The 19205-nt window shown below is 41.8% G+C and overlaps 1 protein-coding gene across 11 annotated transcripts in view; it reads right to left on the bottom strand.

Moving 5' to 3' along the window:
* Positions 1-19205, bottom strand: part of BRD8 (bromodomain containing 8) — a 41180-nt gene that overhangs the window by 12182 nt on the left and 9793 nt on the right. For 2 of the 11 annotated variants that reach the window (XM_007420330.3, XM_007420332.3), the window contains 13 exons: positions 16500-16644; positions 14824-15033; positions 14077-14378; positions 11224-11688; positions 10734-10827; positions 10553-10599; positions 9565-9770; positions 9116-9208; positions 8342-8410; positions 7941-8118; positions 7538-7642; positions 7205-7249; positions 2609-3365 (listed from right to left, as the gene is read on the bottom strand). In XM_007420330.3, coding sequence (XP_007420392.1) covers positions 3306-3365; positions 7205-7249; positions 7538-7642; positions 7941-8118; positions 8342-8410; positions 9116-9208; positions 9565-9770; positions 10553-10599; positions 10734-10827; positions 11224-11688; positions 14077-14378; positions 14824-15033; positions 16500-16644 — 2019 coding nt within the window. In that variant the 3' untranslated portion in view covers positions 2609-3305. Of the gene's footprint in view, positions 1-2607; positions 3366-7204; positions 7250-7537; positions 7643-7940; positions 8119-8341; positions 8411-9115; positions 9209-9564; positions 9771-10552; positions 10600-10733; positions 10828-11223; positions 11689-14076; positions 14416-14823; positions 15034-16499; positions 16666-19205 lie in introns of those variants that run through there. The other 9 variants (XM_088133953.1, XM_088133952.1, XM_088133957.1 and 6 more) reach the window with 7 other exon arrangements.

The raw sequence follows: 19205 nt of genomic DNA, 5'->3' as shown, positions 1-19205 counted from the left end.
TTACATTAACTCATTTCACTCAGTGAACATATAGTGGTTAATTGCAGCTTTTGCCAAAAGCAATCAATTAAATGTATAACGTGCTTGCAGGTAATTATCCAAATTTCCACAAAAGGAAATTATCTATAAGAGAGTTAAAAGAGCTACCTGCTTACTCCTTCTTGTGTTGTTGAACTGAAGCAACAGAGCTCAGTACCAGAATGTGGAACCATTATGTGTAAAAATTGGGCATCACCATTTAAAGTGTCATTTTAGACCAGTCTCTAACATTGGTGGTTTGAAGAGAGTAGAATAAAGAACATCCAATTAAGCAAAATTGAAAAAGATAGAAAAGCCAAGTCTGAAGAATTACTGTCAGTCAGAAGGCATAATACACTGTAGGGAGAAATAATATGATTCAATCTTATTTAACCTGGATGTTCTTTTAAGAAAAGATGTCATGCAGAGTTTCACAAAGCAGATTGAAAATATTTCTGTTACGTAGCAAGCATATAGCGAAAGAATGATCCTTTGGCCTCTGTTCTGTTGCCATTCTTATATTCAGTGTATGTTATTTTCAGAGAAGATGCTATTTGAGCCCATGTCCTGCTTAAGCTTCCCAGATATGTTTGTACAATTACTGGAATAATTGATTGCAAGATTATACAGATCTTTATCCCATCTCGGCTGGCTTACATTTTCAGCTATGCTTCTACACACACTGTAAAATTACAAAGAGAGGGCCAGGGGGGACAGACACAAACCACACAGAGAAACATGGCGTATTATGGAGAAAACATCTGTCAAGTTTTCTCCCCACCATAGTGTTTTATGATGCACAGAAAAGTGTGTTCTAAGTGCACAGAAGTGTGTATTTTTAAAAGATAGTGCATTCAGAAAGTATTCGGACCCCCTTCACTTTTTTCAATTTTGTTATGTTACAGCCTGATACTACAATAATTCAAATTCATTTCTTTTTCTCATTAATCTACACTCAGTACCCCATAATGACAACGTGAAAACAGAATTTTAGAAATGTCTGTAAATTTATTAAAAAGAAAAAACTGAAATATCACATGTCCTTAAGTATTGAGATCCTTTGCTCAGTACTTTGTTGAAGCACCTTTGGCAGCAATTACAGCCTGGAGTTTTTTTTCGGTATGATGCAACAAGCTTTGCACACCTGGATTGGGGGATTTTCTGCCATTCTTCTTTGCAAATTCTCTCAAGCTCAATCAGGTTGGATGGGGACTGTCAATGGACAGCCATTTTCAGGTCTCTCCAGATGTTCAATAAGGTTCAAGTCAGGGCTCTGGCTGGGCCACTCTAGGACATTCACAGAATTGTCCCTAAGCCATTCCTGTGTTGTCTTGGCTGTGTGTTTAGGATCGTTGTCATGTTAGAAGGTGAACCTTTGGCCCAGTCTGAGGTCCTGAGTGCTGGGGAACAGGTTTTCATTGAGAATATCTCTGTACTTTGCTCCATTCAGCTTTCCCTCAACCCTGACCAGTCTCCCAGTCGCTGCTGCTGAAAAACACCCCCACAGCATGATGTTGCCACCACACTTCACTGTTGGGATGGTATTGGGCAGGTGATGAGGAGTGCCTAGTTTCCTCCAGACATAATGTTTAGAACTGAGGCCGAACGGTTCAATCTTGGTTTCATCAGACCAGAGAATCTTGTTCCTCACAGTCTGAGAGTCCTTCAGGTGCTTTTTTGCAAACTCCAAGCAGGCTTTCATGTATTTTGCATTGAAGAGAGGCTTCCGTCTAGCTACTCTGCCATAAAGCCCAGATTGGTGGAGGGCTGCAGTGATGGTTGTCCTTCTGGAACTTTGTCCCATCTCCACACAGGATCTCTGGAGCTCAGAGTGACCATCAGGTTCTTGGTCACCTCTCTTACTATGGCTCTTCTCCCTCAATTGCTCAGTTTGGCCGGGCAACCAGCTCTTGGAAGAGTCATGGTTGTGCCAAACGTCTTCCATTTGAGAATTATGGAGGCCACTGTGCTCTTGGGAACCTTCAGTGCAGCAATTTTTTTTTTGTAGCCTTCCCCAGATCTATGCCTTGCAATAATCCTGTCTCTGAGCTCTGCAGGCAGTTCCTTTGACCTCATGGCTTTTGCTCTGATACAGTATGCATTGTCAGCTGTGAGGCCTTCGATAGAGAGGTGTGTGCCTTTCCAAATCATGTCCAATCAATTTAATTTACCACAGGTGGACTCCAATCAAGGTGTAGAAACAGCTCAGCAACTATCAAAAGAAATGGGAGGCACCTGAGCTAAATTTCAAGTGTTGTTGCAAAGGGTCTAAATACTTATGCCAATGTGATATTTCAGTCTTTCCTTTTTCATACGTTTGCAAACATTTCTAAAATTTGTTTTCACTTTGTCATTATGGGGTACTGAGTGGAGATTGAGGAAAAAAATGAATTTGAACGATTGTAGTATCAGGCTGCAACATAACAAAATTGAAAAAAGTGAAGGGGGTCTGAATACTTTCCGAATGCACTGTATGTAATAGCATTCAAACATGCAATCATCATCTGAAACCTTAATTGCCTTGAGACAGGAAGAACAGTTATTGTACACTAATTCTGTATATTACATTGGTTTAAGACTTTTTATTCTTGCATTTCATGATTTGTCCAGATAGCTGTGATAATGGAGTAAGTACATTTTCAACTGAGTGACAAAAGTTCACAATGCTGTTGTGTCTTGGATTGTGCTACTGTCACATCCAGTTGTTGAAAGGAAGCACGGGGATGCTTTAAGTAATTCAACGTTTCCAAGTGTTTATAACAGAAGTTGGTGTTGCCTACAATCATACCTTTTTCTTTCAATAAATGTGACTGGTTTGTGCTACTACTTGCTTGTCCAGCAGGGGGCAGCATTATGAACGGCTGCTACATAGGTAAAACAGGACTAAATTTAGAAGCCAAAAATAACAAGGAAATGAATATTTAAGATCTTTTGGGCTGAAGGTAATAATATACAGAAATCAAAGCAGCCAGCATACAATGCTATGCTTGATTCTCTACTACAATTTATTATACACATTTACAATCCACAAATACATAAAAAATCTGTACACATCACATTACAATACATACTAGCCACCAGTTGCTAGCTAATAGAACACTAACAGGACCTGAATACAGCTGCCTTAGAACAGGCAGAGGATTGTTTTCCTGGGCCTGGGATTTCCCCAGTTACACATTCCAGGATAACACACATTAATACGGACAGCCATCCATAGCTGTGTCTCGTTCCGAATCAGGAAAACTCTCATTCGGATGACAAAGACTGGGGTGTCTCCTGCCTTTGCATCATTTCTTCATCTTCATGTCTGCTTCAATGGCACAACGACGTCCTCTGGTTCCCCCATCCTATTCAAAATACAAAGGAAAAGGGAAAACACTGTTATTAGCAAGACTTGTACAAAGGACAGAGAGGCTTGGCTGCTATCTGTGTTACCAGGAAAGACTCAGCACCTAGACTGACAATATGCTTTCCTTCCTATAACACAGAGGATTCTTTTCTGAAACTGATTGTGGGGTCTGTGTGTCAACTCAGGAGCAAAAGGGGGAATTATGTGTCATGGCTAGTTTGGGCATCCTTGGCAGTTATACTTGTTATTTTTCTTGCATGTAAACAATGCTAAGTCATTTCTTCAAGCAGACAGAAATATTGTTGTCTAACATACCTGATCAACTGCTGCTCTTTACAGAAGATCTCTTCCAGTTGCATGACCCTGGCACTATTTTCCCTAGCATCTCCTCACAGCGGCTCTCCATGAATGTAGGGCAGTCAGATAGCTTATTTCCATTTGCTGCCCTCTCCATCTGGCTGCCTGTCCTCATGTTTCTCTGTCTTAATAGATAAGTATTAGAAATGATCCTCAATCCTATTCTTTTGGCTGGAGGATGAACCTGCCAAATGTATTTTTGGCATATTGAGAGACAATGGTTGCCTGGATTACCCACGAAAGGAACAAACAAGCCACTGTATTTTAGTTTTCTGATAGTTCTATACCCTATACAGTCTCAGAAACTTGGTTCACATGAGTCACAGAATCCTAGAACTGAAAGGAGCCATTGAAACCAAGACCTCATTTGGCGCAAAATTCAAATCAAAGTATCCACAATAGATAGCTATCAAAGGTTTGCTTGGTGTATTCAGTAAAGGGTAGCCCACCATCTCTTTTGCTAACTGTATGATTGTCAAATTGCTTTTATTGTTAGGAAGTTTTTCTTAATTCAGCCAGAATCTGTCTTTCTGTAATTTAAGTCCATTATACTAAGCCATTATACTAAGTAGTATACTACTACTTAGATTATTATAATACAAAAGCATAATAGATTTTATTTGATTTTGATTTTGGCTTAGCATGTTGTGAGAATCCAGTGGTGGTGAATTCAGTAAATCATGGCTTAGGAAAGTATCTGAACCAAGCCACTGTGTGGTTGAAGGACTGCAATGATGGAACACCAACTCAAAAAAAAAACAAAAACAAAAACCTTTAATGAAGCAGGTATGGCTGGAGAGGAATGAAACTCCTCTCTGTAAGAGGAAGCAAATTCAACCAAGTTTACATGCCTTCATCTTTAAAATATGTGAGGAATCAAGGTATTCAATATATTCTCCTCCACTACTGAGCAATAAATGTGTGCTGTATTTTTTTTTATATATAACAAAATAAAATATAAATGATTGTAAAAATGATACATCATCTCAGAGTGACTTCAAATATCAATGATATATTACCCAACTGTGGCCATGAAAATTTACCTATTGGATTTTGTTATTGTTTTTAGGCTTTGCTGTTTATGCCATACTGCATTTTACATAACTTATCTAAATTGTAAGTTGCTCCAACAACACTATATTCTGAAGTTCCGAAATATTTAAACAAAGAAATAAAATAATATTTTCTCCACCTAATCATAGTTGAAAAACATGTGTTAATATGTGAGAATCAGTTCTCGACTATTCAACTGGGCAAATATGATTAGAAAACCACAATATGCAACAGGTTCTCAATGCAAGTTCATTCAGCAAAACAGATGCATGCATATCATTTACATACAATATGTATTACTTTTTCCAGAGCAGATAGAGCAAAAGTATATTCCATGAAGCAAGGCTAGCAAAGCCTTGCAGCAATAAGCAACGTATACTGGAACTATGAATCCAAGAAAAGCATACAAAAGTTACCCAAAAAACAACATTCTAGCAGAAAGTAAGGCTCAGACAGCACTTACAATCAAGCACTTTATATGCACAAACAATTATTAGGCAGAGAAACTGAAACTGACCACTCTAATTCAAGATGACAAAAGTGAGAAATGCAACATAAAACCTTGGATCTTTTAATAAAGTTTGATATTTGGAGCACAATTAGGGTTCTACTTCTCCTATGATTTTTTTCTTTATAAAGCTTCTATTTATATACATTGCCTTCTTTTTCTAATGAACCATTATAATCAAATTTGAAAGCATTTCAAAAAGCATTATTTGGGCATATTATTATTCTAGTATTTTCTTGTTAAGAACTGAATTAATTTGTTCTCTGTTTTACATTTAATTTGTCAACAGTTCCTTCAAGAAGATCAGGGCTACCTGTTTCAGCCATTCTCTTCTTAACAACAGCCTTACAGAAGGGTTAGGTTAAAATTTAGACACTGGTTTAAAGTTATCTAAAACATTACATAATTTAGTAGGGGTCTGAACAGGAGTCCTCCTGCTACTCCCTCAACCCTAACAACTACAATACTTATCCTCAATTCTTTGGACCTTTCTGGGATATATAACTGCTTAACTCTGGAATTCCCTGCCCAGGGAAAATCAGCTCTATCCAGATTTTTACAAGGTGTTTCTTTTTTTAATTAGAAGATTTTATTCAAATATTTATGTTCAAGGAGGATGACTAGCACTGGCATGGTTCTATATTTAAATATTTGTAATGGTATTTGCAGACTACCTAAATATTTTGTTGCAGTTTTATTGTACTGTTATATCTCTAAAAACCACAAGTGTCCTGTGGACTAGTAAGGAAGAACTATGGAAAGTGCTGCAAGCCAAGATATGATTAAGTTTGTTACCTTCAATAAGCAACTTGGTCTTTTCAGCATGCTGAAGACAATCTTGTGAATTATATAGAGCTATAAATGTAAGGCACAGAAGGATCTTCCACCCAAAAATGACAAAAACCCCTATCCCTAACATACAATTAAAACACTACAGGTAGTCCTGGACTTATGACCATTTATTCAGCAACTGTTCGAAATTATGATGGTGCTGAAAAGTGACTTATGAGCAGCCCTCGAAGTATTTATTTGTCACATTTATGTTACGGCTGTTGTAGTGCCCTCCACGGTCACGTGATCACAATTCGGGTGCTCAGCAGCCTGCCTGCACTTACGACCACAGGAGTGCTTCAACTCCGCCCACCCACCTATCTCCCCCACATCTCTGCCCTTTTGGCTGCCCTGCACCCTGCCTTGTTGGACAGCAAGAAGCCCCAGAACCGCGTGGCTCTTGGGATGCTTGCCATGCCCCGGAAAGCCGCAGCCGCCCCAGCCCAGTCCCAGCTGCAATCACCCTCACCACTCTGCACTCCGAGACCCCTGCCACCCTGCGCTCCACCACCCTTGCTCAACTTGCTGTCTTCTTGCTCCCACTGCTGATGAAGCATGCCCGGCCTGGCCCTTCATGCTAAGCAGCAGCAGCAAATAGGGAAGGCAGGAAGTGGTTTTGCCCAATGGGAAAGGGCCGAGGGGTTGGCTCAGGGAGCCACGTGTAGGAATCATTTGCCGGAGAAACTGCTTGCAAAGGGGTTTGCTTTTGCCGGCTTTGCGTGCTATTATTTATTATTATGGCCCCTCTGCACAAAGCCGGCAAAAGCAAGCTCCTTTCCGAAGGGGTGGGTCCTCGGCTAATGACTGGTGAAATTCGCTTAACAATGGCAAGAGGAATTGCCAGGATTGCAGTTGCTAAACAATGCGGTCACATGACATCTCACTGTATGACCGCATCACTTAGCGATGGAAATTCCAGTCCCAATTATGGTTGTAAGTCGAGGACTACCTGTACAAAGGAGCATTGAGAGTTTCTTAGATTTCACTAACAACAGACCTATAATCTTATCATTTTAGGAAGCTGCATATCATGTATTCAATGTTCCCAATCTTGTTTAGCTGTGTAAATGTGATCGTCAAGTACTTACAAAGAGAGAAAGAAGGAATGCTGGGGAGCCCATAGGGCCACTGTCCTATTAAGAAACAAACAGAAGGGGTGAATGGATTTGAGAAGAATAAATACAATATATCCAAGTACCTAATTGTAATCACAGTCACTGTTCCATATGTTCTGCACTCAGAGCCAAGAATCTCCAATTTATATGATACTATTAGCAACACAACCTTAAAGTTTAAATACCAAGAAACCAAGAGTTTGGTGGCTTCAAAAACTGCTCTAAATCCTCTCATGCAGATGATATACTAAAAGTCTCAAACCATTTCCCTCAAAGGCAAGATTCATCAGCTCTTAGTAGTCCTACCTTCTCCGAAGCATCTTGTTTCCGAGTAGAATCTCGTCCACGGAGACTTTTTGCACTGATCCCAGACTCATTTGTCTGCATTATCAACTGTGTGGCTAGAAATTGCTAAAAACAAAAATCATCACACAGTATGTATTAGGATTCAGACATGAATGTAAAGTTTAGCATCTCACCGTCATGACACTGGAAACAACTGGCTTGTTTTTAACCCTGTATTCTTCTTGCTTGCTCTGAGATAGTCAGGTATCAGTCTTGTCAAGTTAACCTGTTTCCTTCTATTCTAAGCCAAGGAGACATTAACAGTACCAAAAGGAGCAGGCCACTTCCCTAAGGACATTAACTTCTCCCATGTCAAATCAGCATAGGAATGTTGTTTAATGAAGATATTAGACTGTGCCTCTACCTGAATCTGCTCCAAGACATCTCGCTGCATTTCCACGGCCATGTGATATACATCATGATCAGAGCTGTTGTACATAACAGCATTTTGGAACATCAGCATAATATCTCGTTGGAATTCTGCTGTGGTTCGGATCAACCCATTCTCAATATTTTTTTTAATTGTTGACAAATCCATTGGCCTGTAAATGAATCAAGCAAACAAGTTTTGTCTTAAAAATAAATTTTAGAAAAAGATTCTAAACATCAGAACACCACTTATAAAATGAGTTGTTCTCACATTTTTCTTTGCTATTTTATTTAGTATTAGACTGAATGAGCCCCAGGCAAGAACATAACAGCAGCAGCAGACTAAGGACTGGTGCTGGTGGGTGACTCAGTATCAATATAAAACCAAAGACTAACCTCTGTACAATACTATGGTAGCCTGGAGCAATATCATCAGTCACGGGCTGTAAGAAGACATTGGCATACCTGTCCAAAGAAATGACAGACATATTAGTCCTAAGGCAATAGGCATAATTCCCACTTGAAGAAGCCTGAAAACTTTTTCTAATATACTTCCCATTTATTTGTTCAATATGCTGTATAAGGAAATGTTGCAGCCTGAAAGCCCACTATCTGTGACTTGAATTCCACAAAAAAGGAACTGCACATTTGCACCATGTGCATACAACAGGGTAAAGCAAAGCTGCATTATGTACAGGAGTGAGCAGTAGCAAGCATGCAAAAGACAAGTAGATGCAGCACCAAGAGAAGAGATGCTAACCCCTGATCACCAGATATCCACTGCTTTTGAAAGCTTCTACCAAAATTAATTCATTTTAAGCATTTTCTAATGCAGCTCTATGTGTCTGGTAAGGACTTTTTGGTGGGAAGGTGTTAAAGTAAGAACTTTAGAGCTTCAGAGGCTGCCAGACTCTGTGCTAAAGGCTCCTATGGATATGTCTAGACCATAATGAATGATCAGTTTTTAAAAAATATTTTTGGTCAATACAAAATTCTCTCTCTATATAAATTTTTTTTTATAAGAATTGCAGATGGCAAGCACACAATTAAGAGGGTCTCCCCACCCCATCATCCTACACAAGATAAGCTTTCTTTTAAGATGATTCTTGTTGTGACACACAAATATCTATTTCTATCTTCTGGGAGAAAGTCCCAAGATCATTGATTTACCTGTGATTAGCAGCTGCTCTCCAAACCAGCATAATAGCCTTCTTCCAGATTTTTTGTGCCTGAATAGCCTCCTGATCTTCACTGCAAACAGAGCTAGAGAAAAACAGGAAAAGCCATCCTTCAGAAAAGGATACAAGTACTTTACTTCCCAAAGTAAAGCATATGAAGTAGGATCTAGTAATGAACTCTGACTCTCAACAGGAATCCCCATCTCTTTTACATTTTCCTGCTAGCAAAAAAAGATGGCTGCTCTCCTCGCAGCTGGAGTCTAACCATGAGGCTCCACCACAAAGCCACAACTCATTAGATAATGTTCTAAGTTAGACAGGTCCCAACTAATACACACGACAGACCACTGTACAAAGGGACAAAACTATATCTAGCCTTCAGCCAGCTGGCAATTTGCCCTGGGGTATCTACTGAGTAGCCGGAGGTTGACCAATACTCACAACTGTGAGGAGGCAGGGCTGCTGGGGATGGAATCAGCCAGCGTGTGAGACTGCAAAGGTGCATTATGGATACTGAAGCCATCATCACTCTCACTCACAGGGGGCTCATTGTCCATTTCTGAGAGATATCCCTCACCCTGATCTTCCTCTTTGGGCTCCTCCAAACTGGCAGCCTCGCTGGCACCATCCTCCTCATCCTCTTCACCCTGAGCATCCCGAAATACAGGATTAAAAGTCTAGCAAGTCAGCCCAGCCAAGATGTAGCTGCCAACAACAGCACTTGCGCCAGCCTCCAAAGATGACGGTTGCAGGGAAAGCAAAAGCTACATGCAGAAACACTCCACGTATGGCAGAACATGCTCAGGGAGAGGCCCGTGCCAATCAGCTTCCCCATCTAATCTTTACTGCCTGATTAGATGTTCAGATGGAGCACTGTCTCACATATCTGAAGATGAACTGAGGGCCTTTTTAAAGCCAGGACCTTCTCAGCAGTGACATCACCATTGACAAGCAAAGCTGGACAATTCCTTTAGATTAATAGTAAATAGCACTTTTCCCACAAGTCATTGGCAACTACTGAGGTTTTGTTTCTCCTTGATTTTTGTAATATTATTCTTCCTGCTTACATTATGGATGATACTGCTGCCCTTTTCTTTTTACTTGTCTGATTGTAATTACGCTGTATCTAATACATACAAATAATTACTTAGGAGAACCTTGGCTAAAAAAAAAAATGTATAAAAACTCCTAATAGTAACACACAGCTGTAAATGAAGCATGATCTGACACCCCTCCCCACCCCCAGCTTCCCTGCCCACCCTTTCCCACAGCTTCCAGAAAAGTTAACTAATCCCATCTGATTTCTGGGCATCACTATGAGTCGGGATGGGACTCTGCGTTAGGTCTGGCTTTCTTTGTCTAGAGATCAGTTGCAAAACAAAAAATGGTTGCTTTCATCCTGCACATATGCAAGGATTAAATAAAATACCTTCAACTGGTTTTCAAAAAGAGCTTGAGCTTCATCTTTCATTGATTCTGAGAAGAAAACAACAACAGTTACTTGTGAAAAGCTCACAGCATAATTTTAAAGGACATTCTCCATCAGGCCCAGGGCACTTCCTGGCAACCTGTGTCAACTCCCTGCCTCCCAATCTATCCAGTGCAGTTACCTGACAGCTCGTATTTGTGATGGACGTCTGCCTGTGAGGAATCTTCGCTTGCACTTGGAGGATGTGGAGAGGAAGTCTCTTCATCAGGGGGGAGCTAGAAAAAAAAGATTTTTGTTGTACAGGACAACGAAAGCAGGCTGAGAGACTGAAGTGACAGAACCCCAACCAGACAGCCGCTTGTGTGCACATCCAGGCAAAGGGCTCCTCAAAGATCTAACCAATGGCCAGAGCTGTGGATGGGCTGTAACCTCACAAGGGGAAAAAAGGGAGTATGTGATATTGGGAGTTGCCTTCAATTTGCTGAGAATCTTGGTTTTCGTTTAAGAAGGCAGTGAGGGACATTTCTAGACCAGTGACTGTACAGGTATGGGGGCAATGTTTGCAGCAGTCTTCAACACAACGAGATAGCTGAATACAATTTTAAAAATACTGAAGCTAGGGCATTCTTACTTACAAACATTAAATTACCCACAGCTTCTCACTGATTTACCTCTGGCTTCACAGTGCCACGATCCATTTCATCCTTTGTTGATTCCATGTCCATATCAGAGCCTGTCAAACCAACCACTGCTGCCTCTTCATCTTCAGAGATGTGGCCCCTCAATTCAGAAGCTTCACTTGTTCTAGCTGCTAGCACATCAGCTTCTTCGGAGCCCAAACGTACCTGCCCCTGCTCAGCAGGCTCACTTTTTATATCTGTTCCCAAATCCCCAAGGCTCATCAGATCTCGGATCCCTTTTGCTTCCAATTCCTCACAGTCAGGTCTTTCTTGCTTTATCGTCACTGTCATTTGGGGCAACTGGCTCTGCTTCTCGTGGTCCTGTTGGATTGGGTGCTCCCGCTGGAGGGGGTGCTCCCAAGGACTGGTTAGAGACTGAGGATCCTCAATTTCTTCACAGAAAGACAAGGCAGCCTCTACCGCTGCTACATCCAGGACTTCAGGATGATCATCCACCTTTCCAAGCAAGGACACAGAAAGCAGAAATAGATCATTGTGATAATAGGGAGGTAATGTCCTTGTGACCGAGACTGCAGGGATGCCATCCCAACTGTCCTACATGCCAGAATGCAGTGATAGAATGGATGGAAACATTTTTATGCCAGTCTTCCATAAATCAGGCTTGTGAAACTGGCTTGTGAAAGATTATAATGAGTGCAAAGCTTATTTTTGAAAGAAATTATTGTTGGGTAATGAGATTAAGAGGAGACAAGGAATATAAATTATCAACCTTTATATCTATTTAAAATATACAAAAGGTATAAAATATATCTTCAACAATACAAAAGTGACAACAAAGAATATAAATAATATAATATAAATATACCAGACAGGAGGGAATAAGCAGTGAGGCTAAAAAGATAAAATCAGGAAAGCAGCAGGACAAGTAAGAGGAAGGATACTTCTCTTATACAGAGTTTGCCACCTGATTCTAATAGTTCACAGCCAAAACCAATCTCTTATTAACTCTATAGTTAATACTGTTAAAGGTGTAGATCTTGCAAATGTCCAACAATTATTTTCACTTTTGGCTGTAAGTATTGATCACTTAAGAACAGGCAATTCTTACTATCTTCATGTTAAAATGCTACAGGTAGCCCTCACTTAATGACCATTCATTCAGCAACCATTCAAAGTTATGACAGCACAGAATGAATGGTATTTATGCCCAGTCCTCAAAGTTACAGCCATTAGAGCGCCCCTGAGGTTACATGTAGAAAATTTGGGTGCTTGGCAGCCCACCTGCATTTACTTCAATAATCCTCACCTGTCTATCTCCCCCCATCTCTGCCCTTTTGGCCCCCTGCACTACACAGCCCCTGCTGCCCTGAGCTCCACCACCTCCAGCTGACCTTTGCTGTCTTCTTCCTTCCACTACTGATGAGGCATGCCCGGCCTGGCCCTTCATGAGGCCTTCTTCCTCAGGCTGTGCAAGGTTTCCTCATGAGACCTTGGGAAGAAGGCCTCATGCAGCCAGGTGGGGGAAGTGGAGTGCAGGGTGGCCATGGAGTTGAGGGTGGTGAAGCTGGGGCTTCATGCCGTGGTGCTGGACTGGGCTAGCTGTGGCTTTGTGCTGCTGGGCCAGGCTAGGGCTTTGCACCGTGGTGCTGGGTGGGGAACCACAAAGGGCTAGGCTGGGTGTGCCTCAGCAGCAGCAGGAGGAAGAAGATGGCGAAGGTCAGTTGGGGGCAGCAGGGGTGGCAGAGCACAAAGTGGCTCATACACTCTCCTGCTCCCAGCAGCAGCCACCCCCAGCCTGGCTGCACTTGTGCCAGGCTGTGAGCCACTTACCTGCCCACTGGCCTGCTTGTGAGCCACCCAGAACTCAGGACTTCCTGCCAGCTTCTCCATTGACTATGCTTGTTAGAAGCCAGCAGGAAGTTGCAAGGAGGTCCTCCCTTAGCAACCACAATTCTTGCTTAACAATAGCAGTGGGGATTGCCAGGATTGCTGTTGCTAAGCAGTGCAGACACATGACATTGCGCTTTACAACCGCATCACTTAGTGACAGAAATTCCAGTCCCAATTACTGTCGTTAACCGAGGACTAATTGGTTTTAGTACTGGATTGGATTTCTTGGTCAAAATAAAAAACAACCAAGTTTTGTTCTTAAATTTGTCTCATAAATCTCCTGTCAAGGACTACTCTTACATATCCAAATTTAATCCTCTTGCACATACCATATATCCAACTCTAAATCATTTGGGCAGAGTTGTGGTCATAAAACAAACCATAACAAGATCCAAATTAAATATTGCTGGCTATCAGATTCAACTTACATAAACAAATGCAAACACTAAAAATACTACTTAGAATAAATATGGGGGTCTAGAATACTGCCCAGAACTGCTTTAATCAGAGTCACTGAAATACAGTGTAAACATGCTGACCTCGCAGTGCTTTCAAAATATGTGTAAGCTTTCTCAATTACAAATTATATTAAATTAAATACAAGTTATACAAATTTATTTCAAGAAAAGGAGTAACAAAAAAGCCTCCTTGATCCTAATTTACACAAGTTTAGTCCTCCCTCTGGGAAATAGGACAGGCTCCTACCTGTCTCCCAAGCTGGGGATATTGCGCTGCATTTCAAAACCACTGCAATTCAGCATAGTTCCCAAGATAGGAGAAAGGTAGAATTATGCTAACCAGGGTGACTACTAAAATCTGTGGGCCTCTATCCTTCATCAGTCAAAGAAACTGTAATATATTTTGACCTGAAACTATGTGCTGAGATAGTTAAAATAGAGAGGGAAGCTAAGCCAGGCAAATGCCTTTTTGATGAGAGAAATTTCAACTCTTGTTGAAAACTATGACTAAAAGCACAGGCCTTTGAGTAATTACCTTGTCCTCAATGATAGCTATGATGTCCCCAACAGTTTCAAAGTCAAGTTCTTCCCCAGTGTAGGAAGGCTCTTCCCCTGTGTAGGAAACTGCAATATCCATCTTCTCAGCCAGATCCAGGTCTTCTTTGCCATCCATGTTGTGGTCTTTGGAAGTCCCTACAGCACCAGATGCCCCAGAGCCCAGGCAGTCTTTCTTGATGGAATCAATGATCATGGAAATTTCACTGCTGTCCATTGATACTGTCACAGTGTGAGGATCAGGCACTGCCTCCATGGAAACACAGGTGTTGGGCTGACTCACTGGACAAGAGTGACAAGTCAAGTGAAAGCCTGGCAGCTGCAGCAACCAGCAATGTGGGTCAGATCAAGGTATCAAAAAAGCATTCCACAGCCCCACATAAAGGCACATGCAGGCTGGTACCCCTTTCTCTCCCCTCCCCCCCAAGTTCTGGAATCAAAAGAAGAGCTATCTCTTAGCATCAAAGCCTAGTTCTAGTCCCACTGCAGTACTTTTACCGTAACCCTTTCCTTCATTTGCTCTGACTGAAACCCAGGGAGCTTTTTCTTGACAACCTTGAGCCAATAATTTGCCCCATGATTAGCATGATGCTGTTGAAGTCCAGAAATCAATCAGACTGCTATCAAATTTAGATGCCCACAGCCCACATTCATACATCCCTTCCTCTGAATTAAGGGAAACAGTCTTCTGTTAGGTACTGAGTGGCATATGAGTGCAAGGACGCACCTGTCGCTACACTTTCTGGAGTTGCAGCAGGTGGCACAGCAGGTGGCGCTTGTAGTGCGGGCACCATGACTATGGTGGCCTGAGACACGGACTCTATAGGGGGAGGCAGGAGTTTGGCTGGAGGTTCACTGGTAACAGCAGAAAAGGAAGCAAGCGATGTGGTGAATTGTGCTGGACCAGCTTCTAAAAGGCGGGAAAGAGTAGGAGCACCTAACGAAGTATGAAGAGGGGAAAGGCACATTAGGCTAGAAGCAACAGCTACAGAAGACTACAAAGCAAGCAATTCCTGCACATATCCCACAACAGCTTATGCCACAACACTAACATATGACAACACCTTTTACAAAGTGGATACAGGCAGACACTGGAATTCACCTATTAGAATCCCAAAACGTACGCAAACAAGGATGTAACATGCTTTCAAATGAGTGTTAACACAATTTATATATCACTGAAAAAACAATGCAATCCATGTTCTATACCAAAGGGACCGACTTCAAATTATGAATAACTTTTAGAGTTTAATTTCTGAAGATATGCAAAAGTCACAAGATTTCTAGATGTGCGTTTGTGTTTGGTGGGAGTGGGGGAATACACTCTAGGATGAAAGTGAGAGTTTAGGCCTAAGTCTGATAAGAAAACAGTACGTAATAGGATTCTATGAATCACAAGCAACTGGATAAAATATTTTATTTATGAGATTTGGAGGCTGTCCAACTCCAAAATGATTCTGGACAGATCACAGCAAACCTCCAAGGCCTTGGAAGAGCAGGTAAGTTTTTAAAGACCCCTGGAACATCTTTAGGGTGGGAGCTACACAGTTCTAGGGTGGATATCATTCCAGAGGCCAACACCATAACAAAGAAGGTGTGCTTCCTGGGTCTTGATAAAAGACATGGTTTGACTGAAGGGACTCAAAGTGCACGGACTCTGCCTAATCTCATCAGACAAACAGAAACCGTGGAAGATAGGCAGTCCCTCAGGTAATCTAGCTCTATGCTGTGAACTGCTTTATAGGTGATAAATTACACCTAGAATCTCACTGTCAACCAGTGTAGTTTGCAGAGCAGAGGTGTCAAATGGGCATTGCTGAGGCATGCCCAACATTGTCTGCGGTGGTGCATCCTGGACCAGCTGTAGCTTCCGAGTGGTTTTCAAGGGCAGCCCAACATAGAGCACATTACAATAATCCCAGTATGAGGTGACCAGGGCATGAGTTACCATCTGGAGGGATTCCCAGTCTAGGAACAGGCACAACCAGTACACCAGATGTAACTGGGTAAAGGCCATCTTGATCACAGCTGCCACCTGCTCCTTGAGCATAAGCTGTGATTTCAAGATGACCCCTGGAGGTGCACCAGAAGGCCATTGCCCAAATCTTCTCTTGGATCCCAAGAGGCCTAACATCCTCTCTTTGCATCAACAGAGCATCTGGCTATAAAAACTATTTACTTTCTGATACTTGGGAAAGCAAATTCTGCATCATGCTGAAAGCAATTCAAACCTACAGAGCAAGACACAGCAATGGGATCAAACATCACATGACATTCATGAAGCCTAGATTAAAACTACTGCACTTCTTACAATTATCTGGTCTTCCAAGAACCAAGTCTTTACAGCATTACATTCACAGGCTTTAAGCAGGAGACAAAACAGTGTAAAAGAACCAGTCCTACCTGAAGCAGCAGGGGTCGCAGGAATAGTGGTAGAAGTGGACTGCATTTCCCCACTGTGTAGTACTGGAAGAACTCCTCCCACTTCCAGGAGGAGGCCAGAGCTGCTTGGATGACCAGTAGCAACAGAGAGCTCAGCCTCTGCCACCTGCCAAAACACATTCGTATTCTAAAGACCAACACACAGAACCGTTAACTTTGTGTAAAGAAACAAAGTCCCATCCAAATGCAATATGTTGCCCCACAATAAACCTCTTTAAGGCTGATGCTTTCCTGCCTTTGTAGCAATAAAGAAATGTAAACAATTTCTTTGCAGCATGGTAAAAGTTTATCAAGGAGAGATGCAGGGGGAAACAAAAACAAAACTCCAGTATCTATCCATATCTAAACAATGTTTCTATGTTATATTGGGTTGGATTTAGATATAGTTGTTCTTTAGGGTAGACACCAAAACAAAGGGATCTTAATTAGCTATGATGATGCTAAGTTCCATTGATTTCAGTGGGATTGCTCTAAGTCCTCATTTTCCTGGCACTCTTGCCTAGATTGAACATTTAGTGTAGAGCACTGCATTAGCTCCTGCCCCTACCTGGCACACCAGCTTAAGGCTTACTATGTCATCCAAATGTTCTTTATGGCCTCAGCTAGCAAGAGAACACAGCCATGGTTTGTCGATTACTATATTTCTGGTAGAACCCTGTACCCGGATGACACACTAAGCCCTAAACCAACCAGCAATGGCTATTTAACAGCTGCATCAACTGGGAGGATAGGAACCAGAGTACGCAGGAGGGTGCATTCCTTGTTTACCCATAAACCAGAAAAGTGTGTCATAAAACTGGCTCTAAGCAAGCTACCCTGGATTCAAACCTTTGTTAAAATATTAGGCAACAAAATTTGGCTACAAAAGTTACAAAAGGGAGCAAAGTTGAAGACATTCCTTGCAAACCAGAAGGAGACTTTTCCAATATTTTTTGGGTGACAGATTCAGAGGTACAGGCCCAAAAAGAACAAGTTTCCCCAAAAACAAAACAAAACAAAACAGGGAGACATGGATTAACTAAGATGTAAACAATGAAACAAAAATTAGATATATTATCTGTATAAAAGTACAATGCATCAATATAAAGGGTCAGCACCTACACCCAGTGGAATCCCCCCACATGGCTCACTATACATCTCTCTTTCTCTTGCACCACCTCCCATCTTAACAGAAGTTGCTACTATTGCTATGCTATGCCTTTATTTATTTATTTATTTATTTATTTATTATATTTATATAACTACCCATCTCACGGATTTGTGACTCATATACATTCATCAAAGGAACAAAAGAAAACACAGCTTTTTTGAGCTCTAGGAATATGCTTCCATGTTCAAGGATGTGTTCTAAATATATTAAGTCATCCAACTGAATGCAAACTTTAAGCAGTAAAAATGAAGTAAGGTTTCATATAATTACTGCACTATTTGTACATTTGCCCTAGATCAAGAGATACCATTTTAAGGAATCACACATAATAGCACAGGGAAATTTTCTTTCACTCTATGCATTTTGGTTAGTCCTTTCCCTCATTTCTTTCAAAATATTAATATTTGCAGAATTTATTTAAGAGATTTTTATCCCACCTAGACTGAATACGCTTAAAACATACAGGTAGTCCTCAACTTATGACCATTCATTCAGTGACCAAAGTTATGATGGAGCTGAATGAATGGTGGTTACAACCAGTCCTTGGACTTCCAACTGTCCCAACATCCCTGCAGTCATGATTGCGATCTGGGCACTTAGCAACTGACTCCTTTGATGAACTGGTTGCAGCGCCCTGTGATCACGTGATTGCCATTTGTGCTTCCCTGCTGGGTTCCCCAGAAAGTCAATGGGGAAGCCAGCAGGGAAGGTCATAAGTCGATGGGGTAAGTCTCCCCCAGCTCCTCTGCACTCGCACCATGCCGGCCACTCGTACCCCTGTGCACCCTCCCCAAGCCTCACCATGCCTCTCTCATGAACTCTTCCCAACCCTTGCCATGCCTCCTGCTTACTCTCCCCAAGCTTTGCCGTGCCTCCCTTACACCCTCGCACACTCCCCGAGCCTTGCCACGACTCCCTCACACCCTTGCACACCCCTTGTGCTTTCCCCCACCCAGTAGCAGCCACTTACCTGCCTACCAACCTGCTTGTGAGCTGCCTGGGACTTGCAACTTCCTGCCGGCTTCCCGCTGACTTGGTTGTGGGAAGCCAGCAGGAAGTTGTATCGCCTAACAACTGTGGGATTTGGTTAATGACAGCAACTGGGACAGCAGGGATTGCCGTCACTAAGTGATGCAGTTGCACTTTACGACCTCATTGCTTAGCAACGGAAATTTCAGTCTCCATTGCCATCATAAGTCAAGGACTACCTGTAATTAAAAATAACCTCACATTCAAACATTATTAAAATGGATTAAGGAGTGAAGCATACCCACTACTAATAAATAAATAGCAACTATACCAAAAAAAAGGTAAAGAGGAGGAGGAACAGCCTTCCCCAGATCTGATGTTTTGGAATCGGAACTCATAACTAGCATAACCAATGGCCATAGTGGCTGTGAATTCTGGTGCCAATATGCCTTGAACATACCAGACTGTAGAAGGCTGATGATCAGATCAAGAGCGGTTTTCTCAAGTTTATGGTATCCACATGTGCCAAAGCAAATTTGACTAAATAT

The sequence above is a fragment of the Python bivittatus genome, unplaced genomic scaffold, assembly GCF_059951505.1.
Source record: "Python bivittatus isolate LINGU-HERP-01145 unplaced genomic scaffold, Pbiv_v1 ctg000080_np1212, whole genome shotgun sequence".
Taxonomy (NCBI): Eukaryota; Metazoa; Chordata; class Lepidosauria; order Squamata; family Pythonidae; genus Python; species Python bivittatus.
The sequence above is the reverse complement of the archived record's forward strand: the minus strand, read 5'-3'. Positions and strand labels throughout refer to the sequence as shown.